Source organism: Thalassophryne amazonica, chromosome 8 (assembly GCF_902500255.1).
Source record: "Thalassophryne amazonica chromosome 8, fThaAma1.1, whole genome shotgun sequence".
Classification (NCBI taxonomy): domain Eukaryota; kingdom Metazoa; phylum Chordata; class Actinopteri; order Batrachoidiformes; family Batrachoididae; genus Thalassophryne; species Thalassophryne amazonica.
In genome coordinates, this window is record NC_047110.1 from 44861698 (window position 1) to 44876418 (window position 14721).

At 45.6% G+C, this 14721-nt stretch overlaps 1 protein-coding gene across 1 annotated transcript in view; it reads left to right on the plus strand.

Annotated features, from left to right (window-relative positions):
• Positions 1-14721, plus strand: part of LOC117515510 (A disintegrin and metalloproteinase with thrombospondin motifs 20) — a 387004-nt gene that overhangs the window by 16271 nt on the left and 356012 nt on the right. Inside the window, exon 3 of the mRNA XM_034176092.1 lies at positions 7377-7545. Within this exon, the coding sequence (XP_034031983.1) occupies positions 7377-7545 (169 nt within the window). The remainder of the gene's footprint in view (positions 1-7376; positions 7546-14721) is intronic.

The following is a 14721-nucleotide window of genomic DNA, read 5'->3' on the forward strand; positions in this document are numbered from 1 at the left end:
AAGTCAAGTCTTAAATCATAATGACCACCAGTAGTTTGCAAGCTGACTTGGGACTTGTAGATTGATGACTTGACAGACTTACTCCCACCTCTGCCCTCTAACTATGCTAGACGTATGTGACCAACATAGTTTAATGCCTTATTTGATTTTTTTTTTTTTTTTATTTGGCAGATACAGTGGGATGTGAAGATGTGATTTGATTTTATTTATGATTGGTCAATGATCAAGTTCTGTAAAATGGCCAACATCATTCTTTACATTCATATTATTTCGTCCACTTGTCACGGTCTGCCTGTGAACTAACAGTGAAAGTGGACAGTGCAGTGTTGTCCCTGTATTTAATGCTTCATTTGCCTTTGTTGATGCAGTCGCCACATGTTGCTACGTATACGACACACAGTGCCACATGGCAACCACACTTTGTCAGTCATCTGGTCAGTTCCTGCACAGCCGCAGGTTAATACGGTTTGCACCAGAACTGATGACGTGATAATACTCCTCAAGCATTAAAGACACACTGGGTTTTGAAAGTCTACACACCCATGGACTTTTACAAATTTTAATTCTTTTACTTCATTTTGAAAAAAAAAACAGGCTTCTCTATATCAAAATTTCTAAAACTATCTCCTTTAAACTGAAACCGAAAGCAAATCTCTAGAACATGACAAATTAAATAAAAATATCAGTACCAAAATAATAGGTTGCACAAATAACAGCACCATTTCATTTTACACAAGTCACTCAGCACTTTTACAGCCTGTTTTCTTTTGTCAAAAGCTCAATACGCGAACATTTCCAAATCACGTAGTTTGTCTTGGACTTTATTTACATCAATAACTAAGAAGCGCAAATGGTACGTACTGTATGATAAAGCTGTCTCAAGCCAGCGGTTCTCAATAAAATCTGGGTGACTTTGCAAGAACAAGACTGGTGAGGGAAGCTACCAAGACACCCATGATGACTCTGAAAGAGTTAAATTCTTCTCTGTCATTGATAAGAGAAACTGGGAATAGTACACCTTTGTACTTTGTTTCACCAGTTACATAACATAATTGTGGAGAGGAACACAGAAGGATTTTCTTAAAAAGATCTGAAAGTTCAGCTATGGTTTTCCAGCAGGCACGTGAGAGACTCGAGCCTTGATTTGATCTGTTTGCTTGTATGAAAGTCCTTTTCTGTTCTACTCCACCATGAAGTTGTATAACTGATCATGTTACAGAGTTTGCCTGATGCACAGTCTCTAAAATCACAAATACCAAAGCCTATAACTACTTCAGAGTTGCGTGGCTGTTTTGGTGGCTTCCCTCACGATTTACCATCTAGTCCTATACTGTTTGTGTTTCCAAATGACTGATGTGAAAAAAGTCCAAGACATAGTCAATGACTTGAAAATATTAATGTATCCACCCTGATACATGTCTAAAGGAAACTAACTGGCTTTAAAGTCCAGATTAACTTGTGTTACTCTCAAGAGCGCCATTACGTTTGCAACCCATTATTTTGGCTTTGATACTTTTACAGAATTCATATCATGTTGTTGAGATTTGTTTTTATTTTGAGTTTAAAGGGGATTATTTTAGAAATTTTGATATGGACAAGCCTGAATCCTGTTCTCACCCTCAAAAATATAAAGACATTAAACTGTGTGAAAGCCCATCGGAGTGTAGACTTGCATGTGCATACTGTATCTTCAAAGTGGATCACCCTGTCATTTCAGACATGGAGAAAAAAACATACACGCTATGCTTTTCCATATCCGATCTGTTAAGTTTTCCATTGTGAAATGTTCATCACTTGCAGGGATGGTTATGGAATAATGTTGCTTCAAAGATAACATTCCATTGTAAGATATCCTGTTTAAGTGTGTGCATGAAATTACTACACAAACACCACTGTGCCTCATGGCTGAGTGAGCTAAGAAGCTTTTGTGAGGGGCTGAGCTGCCAAATCATTGTTGGCATTCCTCTCTTAGTAGCTCTGTCCATGTGTGATGATGTCACTCCTCCCACTGGACGTCTCTGTCAGTGAGGTTTTTAAGGAGAAATGTAGTTTCACTCTTCAAACAATTACTATGACCTAAATCCTCCTGGATTCATGGATTCAATGATTTTCTGAGGTATAGTGATAACACTGTGCATCGCGGCACCACAGTGTGTATGTGTTTCTCTGTACACAATAACTGGGAAACAAGTGAACAGATTTTCACCAAATTTTGTTGGAATCTGCCTTGACTAAGGGACTCCTGATGTTCAGTTTTTGTAACAGGTTCATCCAAAGTCAATGTGAAGATTGTCAGAAATATACTGCAGTCTGAAAAGCATGATTTCTGGGATATGTCCACAAACCATAGGATTAGAGAGGTGATCCAAAACCTATATCAAGAGCTTGTTTTTAAAAGGTATAGTTGACATTGTGATGATATATCGTCTATGTTAATGTCACAGTTTCTGTCGTTATGTCACAGTCTGTAGTTATGCTGCCATGTCTGTGATTATGCTATGATGTCTGTCATTATAATCCACTGTCTGTAGTTACGCTGTGGTGTCTGTGGTTATGCTACAATGTCTGTGTATATGATACCTTGTCTGTGGTTATGCTCTGGTGTATATGCTTTGGTGCAGAGCTGGCTCTTGGTATCGGCCATATAGTCGGTTACCTAGGGCCCCACCTGGTGGAGGGCACTGCTGCAAGCCCTAAATAAGAAAAGAAAAAACGCAATACAGTCCTCAATATTAATGCTTGTCCAGTTGTCCAGGATGAGTAAAAATTGTGATCGGACAGCACAAATCCTTTATAACCTTTCCCTAATCACACAAGCCAATTATTCTTTCTAAAGTGGCCAAATCATTTATTTTTTCATGTTGTTAAAAGTGTCAGAGCTTTCCCGACAGCGCATGTACATAGTGACCTGAATTAATTTATTTAGTTTATACAGCACCAAGGCACTTCACACAAGTAAGGTCTAACCTAACCAACCCCAAGAGCAAGCACACAAGTGACAGTAGTAAGGAAAAACTCCCTCTGATCATATTGAGGAAGAAACCTCAAGCAGACCAGAGTCAAAGGGGTGACCCACTGCTTAGGCCATTCTACCAAAAAGGTTTACAATACAGAACATAACACAAGAACAATTGATGAATTTCCATGCAGGCATCCAGTCCAGCGTCAGGGGGCAGGTTTGGGGAGGGGGGTCATCCGGCCACTTGTTGGATCTGTTCCTGTAGCAGAGTCCGTTCCGCATCCGTTACAGAAATCATCTAACCCAGCTGCATCTCTAACAGAGAGAAAGCCTCAGCCTGTGAAACACAGAGTCCTGAGTTGATGTGAAATGAAGCTTTTCCGTAAAAGCCGCATTGATTAATCTGCTGTCTACCTTGATGAACAGACGAAAACTCTGATCAAAACCGATAAGAATCCGTCCGATCAAGGTGTTTTTAGCCAGTTGATTGACTTAAAAAAGTGTGCATCCTTTTGCTCCAGCATTGTGTTTTAATACAGGAACACTGCTTCACTTTAAATAAGCAATAAGTCAATTTAAGATAATCTGAGAGCACGGAGTCACACACTCTGTACACACACACTGCAGGCCTCTGGTGCAGGGACGGACCCACAGGGGCGATGGGTGGGAAACCTCCCTTTCCTCAAAACCCCTTAAAGGTCCACTTTTGTAGTCAGTTTAAAGCCATTTTTTTGCACATATTAATAATAATACTGGTAAAAAAAAATTCTTGCATGGACTTTGAGAACTGATTGAGGGTAATTTTGGGGTGTTCAATCTGAGTCTGAGCTCAGATTTCCTCTATCACATCACGTTTTCTGCAATCTGCATGTTCCATATTGATGGATTACACAAACGTTGCTCATTCACTCACAAGTTTGACACCACTAGTCATGCACAAAAGCAGCTTCAAAAGCACAGCTTTTAAACCAGGTTTGCAAAATGTGCCCTCAATCCTGACTCGTCTCCCAGTTCCTGCCACTGAATAACGTCCCCACAGCATGATGCTGCCACCGCTATGCTTCCCTGTAGGGATGACGCCTGGCATTCACACCAAAGAGTTCAATCTTTGTCTCATCAGAGCAGAAAATTTTGCTTCTCATGGTCAGACAGTCCTTCAGGTGCCTTTTGGCAAACTCCAGGTGGGCTGCCATGTGCCTTTTACTAAGGACTACCTGATTGGTGGCTTGCTGCAGAGATGATTGTTCTTCTGGAATGTTCTCCTCTCGCCACAGAGGAATGCTGGAGCCCTGAGTGTCCATCGGGTTCTTGGTCACCTCCCTGACTAAGGCCCTTCTCTCCGATCACTCAGTTTAGACGGACGGCCAGCTCCAGGAAGAGTCCTGGTGGATCGAAACTTCTTCCATTTGCATATGATGGAGGTCACTGTGCTCATTGGGACCTTCAAAGCAGCAGAAATGATAAGGTATTTTATCTTTGAGTTTCCTACAGTAGACACTGAACTCAAACATAAAATACATTATCACTGGGCAAACACTTAGTACAAATGCAAAACACATCTGGCAGTTGGAAATATGAGGTCTATTAGAAAAGTATCTGACCTTATTATTTTTTCAAAAGCTATATGGATTTGATTCATAAGTTTTTACCCCAGTCAAGCTTGAACCTTTGTGCGCATGCGTGAGTTTTTCCACGCCTGTCGGTTGCGTCATTCGCCTGTGAGCACGCCTTGTGGGAGGAGTGGTCCAGCCCCCTCGTCAGATTTTCATTGTCAGGAAATGGCGGAATGATTTGGGCTTTTTTTCCATCAGAATTTTTTCAGAAACTGTTAGAGACAAGCAGCTGGAAACCATTCGAAAAATTTATCTGGCTTTCTGTGAAAATTTTACGGGCTTCACAGAGAATAAGGAGTGTTACTACAGCTTTAAGGATGCCCCACAATGGCGCACGGCGCGCCGTGCTCTGAGCCGCCATCGAGAGGCAGAAAACACCACATCATTTCTAAATGGATTGCTGTGTGGAACTGGGACCGTCGTGAGCAATTTCTCTGGTTATCACAAGAGCTGGACATCAGCCATTTTCCGGCAGATTTCACTTTTAACAAGAGATTTTGTCATGGAAAGCTGAGCGGAGGCTTCGCGCATCAGGACCGATTCGCTGATCAAGCGAGACAAAGGAACACCTCCGTTTTGTAGTGCCAGGGGACAAGTTGGGACATGCCCAGTTCTCCACAATTTTTCTTATACTCACTGGGCTGGTAAGCATTGACAGTCGAGATAGGCATGTCCCAACTTGTCCTTTAACACTCCAAAACAGAGGTGTTCCTTTGTCTCGCTCGATCAGCGAATCGGTCCTGACGCGCGAAGCCTCCATGCGGCTTTCCATGACAAAATCTCTTGTTAAAAGTGAAATCTGCCGGAAAATGGCTGATGTCCAGCTCTTGTGATAACCAGAGAAATTGCACACGACGGTCCCAGCTCCACACAGCGATCCATTTAGAAATGATGTGGTGTTTTCTGCCTCTCGATGGTGGCTCGGAGCGCAGCGCGCCGTGCGCCATTGTGGGGCATCATTAAAGCTGTAGTAACAGTCCTTATTCTCTGTGAAGCCCGTGAAATTTTCACCGAAAGCCAGATAAATTTTAAACTCACGCATGTGCACGAAGGTTCAAGCTTGACTGACATAAAAACATATGAATCAAATCCATATGGTTTTTGAAAAAAATAACAAGGTCGGATACTTTTCTAATAGACCTCCTACTTACGCGCACATCTGAAAACACTCACACAGAAAACTCACCACCAATCAGTCTGACCTTTGACACTACAAATAGACCTCAGGTAAGACATTTAGTCAAATCTGCAATCATGGAGGTGATAAGAGCCAGAGGAAGAGGAAGAAGACAAGGAAAACAAAGACAAAGAAGAGCAAGACCGAGAAATGTTTCGAACGAAAATCGATCAACTTTGGTGGACCGTGTGATCAACCACGACCTCACACTGAGGGAAGCTGGACAAAGGCTCCACGCAAGACTCAGCCACCACACAGTGGATAGTACTGTCAAGTGATGTTACTGTACCATGTATGTAAACTACAGTACTGTAAACACCTGTTTTCATTGTTTTCATTTGTGCTTTGAATTTGAACTGTACAGTATTATTTAGGTATTTGTAAGAAATTTCTTTGTAATAAACGAAACAAAAATGGGGAAATAACACTTTTGTTGCTAAATATTTTTATTTACGTTTTGAAAAACGTAAATATAAATATTTTGACTTCAGTATTTTGTGTAAAACATAGTGTGTTGCTGTTGATTTGAACGTGTTTTAACATGCTACATGTGTGTATTATTTTGGTGCTAGAATGACATTTTTAGAAGGGATTGTTAGGTTTTGATTGTAGGGTTTCATTTTGATAGAGCTGTGAGGGGTTTTACAGCAAGTGTTGTGTCTTATCTTGCTTCTGTGCAGAGGTTTGACGCAGTGAGCCAAATTTTGCAAAATGTGTGTAAGCAGTCAGGAAAAACTGTAATCAATTTGCAAAAATCTCAAAAATCTTTTTTCACATTGTCATTATCGGGTATTGTGTGTAGAAATTTGAGGAAAAAATGAATTTCATCCATGTGGAATAAAGCTGTAACATAACACCATGTAACATGGTGTCTAAGGTTATGCTGTGGTCTCTGCTATGCTGTGGTGTCTGTGGCTGTGCTATTGTCTAAGGGTATGCTACAGTGTCTAAGGTTATGCTGTGTCATGGTTGTGCTAATGTTGAAGGATATGCTTCTGTGTTTACGGTTATTCTATGGTGTCTAAGGTTATGCTACTGTGTCTAAGGTTATTCTATGGTGTCTAAGGATATGCTACTGTGTCCAAGGTTATACTATGGTGTCTAAGGTTATTCTACTGTGTCTAAGGATATTCTATGGTGTCTAAGGTTATTCTACTGTGTCCAAGGTTATACTATGGTGTCTAAAGTTATGCTACTGTGTCCCAGGATATTCTATGGTGTCTAAGCTTATGCTATTGTGTCTAAGGTTATGCTATGGTGTCTAAGGTTATGCCATGGTGTCTGCGTTTGTGCTATTGTCTTATGGTTATGGTCCAGTTGTTTTTGCACATACATAGCATTATTAAACTGCACGCTAGACTGTTGTGTTACCTCATCAAATCATGCAAGATCACAGGCTAGTTTGTCATGGTTGTAGACTTTGATTTTCTGTGTTGCATAACTGTGAAAGTGAGAAAGGGCTTCATAGTGCTAAATCATGATGTTCAATTCTAATTTTACTACAACAGAGTCCATTTCACTCTTCTGACAGGTTACATAACACACATACGGTATGAACACATACAAGTGCATGTTTCACGTACACACCACAGCTATCATTTGACATTGTTTGTTCTTGTTTTTGTAGATTGGAACTTTTACCACACAATATGGTGAATACTTCTTGGAGCCCCTTTTAAATGCTGCGGGGGAAGAATATGATGAAGAGCACAACAAACCTCATCTTGTGTATCGACATGAGCGACAGAGGAACATCTCAGTCACAGACAGCAGCACGCAGCCCTGTGCTGCCTCAGGTAACAGACTGCAGACTGCCTAACTGCACCGCCGGCAACCGCCGTCTGTCTGACTCAAACCCGCACAGACACTTACCTCCTGATGACCCGCATTCACACACAGAGTCATGGCAATAAAAGCTGCCCTAAATCGTAAATTATACTCAGTCACGATCTTTGGCTTGCAGGTTACTAAGACACACTAAAACTTGATTAAAAGGTGCTATTGAAAAAATTTCAACTTAATTGAGCATAATATGCTCCAACACTTTGCTGTTTTCACTCATTCTGCAGCTTTATACGATCCTCAGGTTGTGGTGGGAGCTCAGATAGAATGTGTACGTGCTCACAGTCAGTGCTGCTTCGGTACGTCACTGTAATGGAGTTGAAATAAAGCAGTCAAGATGTGTTTGCAGTGTCGACTTTCAGCTTCAGTTCAAGTGGTTTAAGAAAAAATATTACGTTAACCCTTTGTGAATTTTAACACGCAGTCCCACTATTTTCAGAGGCCAAAACTAATTAGATACTGTAAGTATGAGGATTATTGTCAATAGATGGGCACATGAACATTTCCAAGACATTGAATATGTCTTGGACCTCATTTCCATCAATCATTAAGAAATACAAACAGTATGATACTACATGTAAATGTGTCTGGAGGAGAGAGTACTACCAGAAATACTCAGAAGGTAGGAGAAAGTTGAATATTTAACCCTCTGAGATCCTAAGGGTATTTTCACTGTTTTGCCATACTCTCAGGAATTCCCCTTTTAAAGGTGCTTTCTTTTAGCATAATGTCCATGTGTTGCATATCAAAATGTTCAGAACAATCTCAGCCTTCAGATACATACTGTATTTGTCATTTGCAGATATTTTAGACTGTGCAGGGGAATACTGTGGCTCAAAGCTTAAATGCTTTTTTCCAGTGAAACTGCTGACAGTCACTGTAAATTTCTACATTTTGGAGTGATTTTGATAAAATGACAAAATAAAGTCTGCATACTATATAACAAGCTTCATTCATCCTTTAATTCCTTTATTCATTGATTTCTCCATTCATCCATGTTCACTATTCATATCCATCACTGATGTTCACTTTTATACCAGAAATAACCAAAACAGAGTGATTTATGATCATTTTGAAACAGTAAGACTAATGCAGTAACATTTCTCAAACACAGAAATGAACAGAAAGACACACTGATGAAAACAGCTATTGCTCCATGCTGCACACATTTGGACCAAATATTTACAGAATCCTAGCTTTCTGATTATTAGACAGAATGTGTTGTTACTGGGGCAGCACGGTGGATTAGTGGTTAGCACTGTTGCCTCACAGCGAGAAGGTTGTGGGATCGATTCCCAGCGGTGGCCTTTCTGTGTGGAGTTTGCATGTTCTCCCCGTGTTTGCTGGTTTTCCTCCGGGTACTCCGGCTTCCTCCCACATCCAAAGACACGCAGGTTAGGTGGGTTGGAAACTTTAAATTGTCTGTAGGTGTGCGTGCAGGTGTGAATGTGTTTGTCTATTGTAGCCCTGCTGGCCTCCTGTCCAGGGTGTACCCTGCCTCACACCCTGTGACTGCTGGGCTCCAGCGCCCCTGCAGTTGAAGATGAGTGAGTGAGTTTTTACTGGACTAGCACTCACCAACTCAGCTAGATGTCGTCTTTCTTCAAAATCCTTAAATATCGGTTGGTGAACTTTCTGCAGCAAAATCTGACACACATTGAGCGATGCCACATTGCTGAAAACAGAGAGGAGGTTATGCTACTGTGTCTACGTTGACATTTTAAGGAACATGCATGTTTGCTTTTGGTTGAGAGCTGATTACTAATGGGGCACACCTGCTTCGATGTAGAAATTACAGCTGTTGTTAATTAACTGATTCTGAATGAATACTTAAAACCTGAGTATCCTGGTGGAACCTCCGCAGTGATGCATTTTTATAAATGTGAGTGACCATGCAAGAAAGAGACTAGTGAGGGAAGCCACCAAGACAACATGATAATGATTTGTATGAAGAATTATCTTTGTATTCAGTTTGTGCCATTACTTATGGGCTGTGAAAATGGAGGGACTGTGGATAAAATTAGCTTCCATTGCTAAATGGTTAATGTAATATTTTTTGTTAAACCCCCTGAATTAAAACTGAAAGTTTGCCTGACAAGTACATCTTGATTATTTCATTTACTCTCCATCGTGGTGGTGTACAGCCCCCCACCCCCCCAAAAGCCATTGTCCAAATATTTATGGACCTAGCGGTACTTTTTCTTGCATTTGTGACAAAAAACAAAAAAATAAATAAAATTGAGGAGTTTCCCAATTGAGAGGGTGCTTGAAAGTCTCCCTAATGCATTAGAATATTTTTATGGTCTTCCTGCTCTTTTGGTGGTGGAGAGAATCCAGCATGACCGGGGTGAAGTCATTGTGATGGAAGGCCATGGAGTCTCCCTTGCAGGGAATGTTGTGGACGGCCTTTGTTGAGTAACGCAGTAAAGCTTTTATTTGCATTCTACTTGATGTAATTGGTGTGTGAACACCGTCTATTATATGTGGCCCAAGTTTAAAGGACTTGGACTGACCTTTTGGGCCAGTTCAACACATTATTCATCTGCTTTTAGTTTGTGTGTGGTTAAATCTGAACCCCCCCCCCCCCCCCCCCCCCCACACACACACACACTGTGGTACTCTGAAATGTATTTCCTCTTAAGGATAGGGGAGTTGGAGGATGGGTGAAAGGCTCCTGACTTCTGATGTCTTATTGTCGCATCCATTGTTATTCCGTTTTGCTTTATCTCTACTCAAGGTATCTTTTAAAACTAGAGCGCGTATATGCATATCACACTCTCAAGTGTGCACCCATAAAGTCGCAGTTCATATGGATGCTACCTGTAAGACTTCATCAAAGCACGGCATGTAAACAAAGAGGAACGGAATTCAAAGAAGCAGTGGGCCTGTGACAGGGCCTTGAGGTGTCCGGGGCTGTGGATCCCCAGCGTTATCAGTTAGGCCCCTCTCCAGATGCAGTGATAAATTGTTGTGTGGGCCGCTGAAGAGGAGGTACTGCTGGCCCACCACCACCAGAGGGCACCCTGCCTGGAGTGCGGGCTCCAGGCACCAGAGGGCGCTGCCGCCTCACAGGAGCAGCCGGGGTGACAGCTGTCACTTATCACCGACGACAGCTGTCATCAATCATCGGATCTACAGTGGTATATCAGCAAGACGGCATCTCCACCTCGTTGCAGAGATATCGTTCTACCTGAAAGGTAATATCCTCAGCCTGACTGCTTGATAGAAAGCCTTTTTGTGATTTTTGTGAGTGATAACAGACTTTTTCTCCAACGAGAGGTGGAGGTAGCTTCCCTGCCGTGCAGATTGCTGGGTACAGACGCACCCACGTTTAACTGTGTTTTTGTTCCTCGCCAGCAGTACCAGGTCCGACACGCGGAGGCAGTGGCCACCTGGGAGTTCGGGACTTGGCGGCTCCAGTATTCCCGGGGTCTGGTGGCGGAGGAAATTGTGTGGTTCCGGTTCTGCTTTGGACAGGCGTCTCCTATCCTCGAGCCTGCCCACACGACACCTTGTAATTTGGCCTTTTGATCTATTGTGTGATCTGTTGTGTTTGTTGTGCACGTTCACAACAGTAAAGTGTTGTTATTTGACCTATTCCATTGTCCGTTCATTTGCGCCCCCTGTTGTGGGTCCGTGTACTTACACTTTCCCAACAGGATATCTCGGCCAGCGTCATGGATCCCGAGGGGCGTCAACCGGCTGTTGAACGGCCAATGGAAGAACAGGGTGCACAGGCGTCTGCAGGAGGGGTGATCGGTGAGTTGCAGCGGATCCTCACCGCTTTCACGACTCGGTTGGATTTGATGACCGAGCAGAACGTCCTCCTGAACCGCAGGGTGGAGGCTCTCGCCGCGCAGGTGGAAGCGTGCCCTCCGGGCGCCGCTGCGGCTCTCCCTCCCGTCGACCCTGTGCGTAACAGTGACGTTCCACTGGTCGTTCAACGACCCCTCCCACCTTCCCCAGAAGCATACATAAGCCCCCCAGAGCCGTACGGAGGCTGTGTGGAGACGTGCGCGGATTTCCTTATGCAGTGTTCGCTCGTCTTCGCACAGCGTCCCATCATGTACGCGACTGATGCTAGCAAGTAGCTTATGTGATAAATCTGCTTCGTGGTGAGGCACGCGCTTGGGCTACAGCGCTCTGGGAGCAAAATTCACGGCTCCTTCAGACATATGATGGGTTTGTGAGGGAGTTCAGAACAGTGTTCGATCACCCAAATAGAGGAGAGACCGCTTCGGCCGTGCTACTGTCAATGAGACAGGGGTGCCGGAGCGCAGCTGCCTATGCAGTCGACCTCCGCATCGCGGCTGCGAGGTCAGGCTGGAATAGCACTGCCCTCTGCGCCGCCTTTGTAAACGGACTGTCATTGGTTCTAAAGGAGCACCTGGTGGCTAAGGATGAACCGCGGGATTTAGATGGGCTTATCGATCTCGTCATACGATTAGACAATCGGTTGGAAGAACGCCGTCGGGAACGAGACGAAGGGCGTGGCCGGGCACGCGCCGTCCCTCTCCCTTCCGGTTCTGATCGCGTTCCGCCCTCCCCACGCTCCACGGCCCCTGCGCCTCGTGTGGTTACAGCTCCCCCTGCTGACGAAGCTATGGACACGAGCAGGGCCACATTTAGAGCACCAAGTAGACAGAGGAGGCTGGACCGCGGGGCGTGTTTTGTTTGTGGCTCGATAGAGCATCAATTGAGAGACTGCCCCGAGCGGTTAAACACCAACGCCCGCCCCTAGAGACTGGGCTAGGTGTGGGCCGAGACATTCACGTGGGACACACCCACATTGCTACACGACTCCCAGTTACAATCCTGTATGAGGATTTAACCCTGAAGGCCCCAGCACTGGTGGACACGGGCTCTGAAGGGAATCTGTTGGACAGCAGATGGGCCAGGAAGATAGGGCTCCCTCTGGTGGCTCTTACCTCGCCTGTGCAGGTACGAGCACTAGATGGCTCCCTCCTCCCTTCAATCACACATAGGACACCACCTGTAACTCTGGTGGTGTCAGGAAATCACCGGGAGGAGATCGAGTTTTTTGTGACTCCAACTACCTCCCGTGTGATCTTGGGGTTTCCCTGGATGTTGAAACACAATCCCCGGATCGACTGGCCGTCCGGGGTAGTGGTTCAGTGGAGCGAGACCTGCCATCGGGTATGTTTAGGTTCCTCGGTACCCCCTGGTTCCCAGGCTAAGGAGGAGGTCAGAGTCCCACCCAATCTAGGGACGGTGCCGGTGGAGTACCACGACCTTGTGGATGTGTTCAACAAGGATCTGGCACTCACCCTTCCCCCCCACCGTCCGTACGATTGTGCCATTGATTTGGTTCCAGGCGGTGAGTTCCCGTCCAGCAGGCTGTACAACCTCTCACGGCCTGAGCGTGAATCAATGGAGACCTACATCCGGGACTCTTAGCCGCCGGGTTGATCCGGAATTCCACCTCCCCGATGGGTGCAGGTTTCTTTTTTGTGGGTAAAAAAGACGGCGGACTTCGTCCATGCATTGATTACAGGGGACTGAACGAAATCACGGTTCGTAATCGATACCCGTTGCCCCTGTTGGATTTGGTGTTCACGCCCCTGCATGGAGCCCGAATATTCACCAAGCTAGATCTTAGAAATGCGTATCACCTGGTTCGGATCCGGAAGGGAGACGAGTGGAAGATGGCATTTAACACCCCTTTAGGCCACTTTGAGTACCTGGTCATGCCGTTCGGTCTTACAAACGCCCCTGCAACATTCCAAGCTTTGGTTAATGATGTCTTGCGGGATTTCCTGCACCGATTCGTCTTCGTATATCTAGACGATATACTCATCTTTTCTCCGGATCCTGAGACTCATGTCCGGCATGTACGTCAGGTCCTGCAGCGGTTGTTGGAGAACCGGCTGTTTGTGAAGGGCGAGAAGTGTGAGTTCCACCGCACATCTTTGTCCTTCCTGGGATTTATCATCTCCTCCAACTCCGTCGCTCCTGATCCGGCCAAGGTTGCGGCGGTGAGAGACTGGCCCCAACCCACAAGCCGTAGGAAGCTGCAACAGTTCCTCGGCTTTGCTAATTTCTACAGGAGGTTCATTAAGGGCTACAGTCAGGTAGTTAGCCCCCTGACAGCCCTGACCTCACCAAAAGTCCCCTTCACCTGGTCGGATCGTTGCGATGCCGCGTTCAAGGAGTTGAAACGGCGCTTCTCGTCTGCACCAGTTCTGGTGCAGCCCGATCCTAGCCGCCAGTTAGTGGTTGAAGTGGACGCCTCGGACTCAGGGATAGGAGCTGTGCCTATTTTTCCCGCAGGTTGACCCCGGCCGAACGGAACTATGACGTCGGCAATCGAGAACTCCTTGCGGTGAAAGAGGCTCTTGAAGAGTGGAGACATCTGTTGGAGGGAACGTCCGTGCCATTTACGGTTTTCACTGACCACCGGAACCTGGAGTATATCAGGACCGCCAAGCGGCTGAATCCCAGGCAAGCCCGCTGGTCACTGTTCTTCAGCCGTTTTGACTTCCGGATCACCTACCGTCCCGGGACCAAAAACCAGAGATCGGATGCTTTGTCCCGGGTACATGAAGAAGAAGTCAAAACGGAGTTGTCGGATCCACCGGAACCCATCATCCCGGAGTCCACTATCGTGGCCACCCTCACCTGGGACGTAGAGAGAACCGTCCGGGAGGCCCTGGCACGAAGCCCGGACCCTGGAACTGGGCCGAAGAATAGACTCTACGTCCCACCAGAAGCTAGGGCTGCAGTCCTGGACTTCTGTCACGGCTCTAAGCTCTCCTGTCATCCAGGGGTGCGAAGAACCGTGGCAGTTGTCCGGCAGCGCTTCTGGTGGGCGTCCCTAGAGGCCGACGTCCGGGACTATATCCAGGCCTGTACCATCTGCGCCAGGGGCAAGGCCGACCATCGCAAGGCCTCGGGATTGCTACAGCCGCTGCCCGTGCCTCATCGCCCCTGGTCCCACATCGGCCTGGATTTTGTCACGGGCCTCCCGCCGTCCCAGGGCAACACCACCATTCTCACGATAGTGGACCGATTCTCCAAGGCGGCCCACTTCATGGCCCTCCCGAAGCTCCCAACAGCCCAGGAGACAGCGGACCTCCTGGTCCACCACGTCGTCCGGCTGCATGGGATCC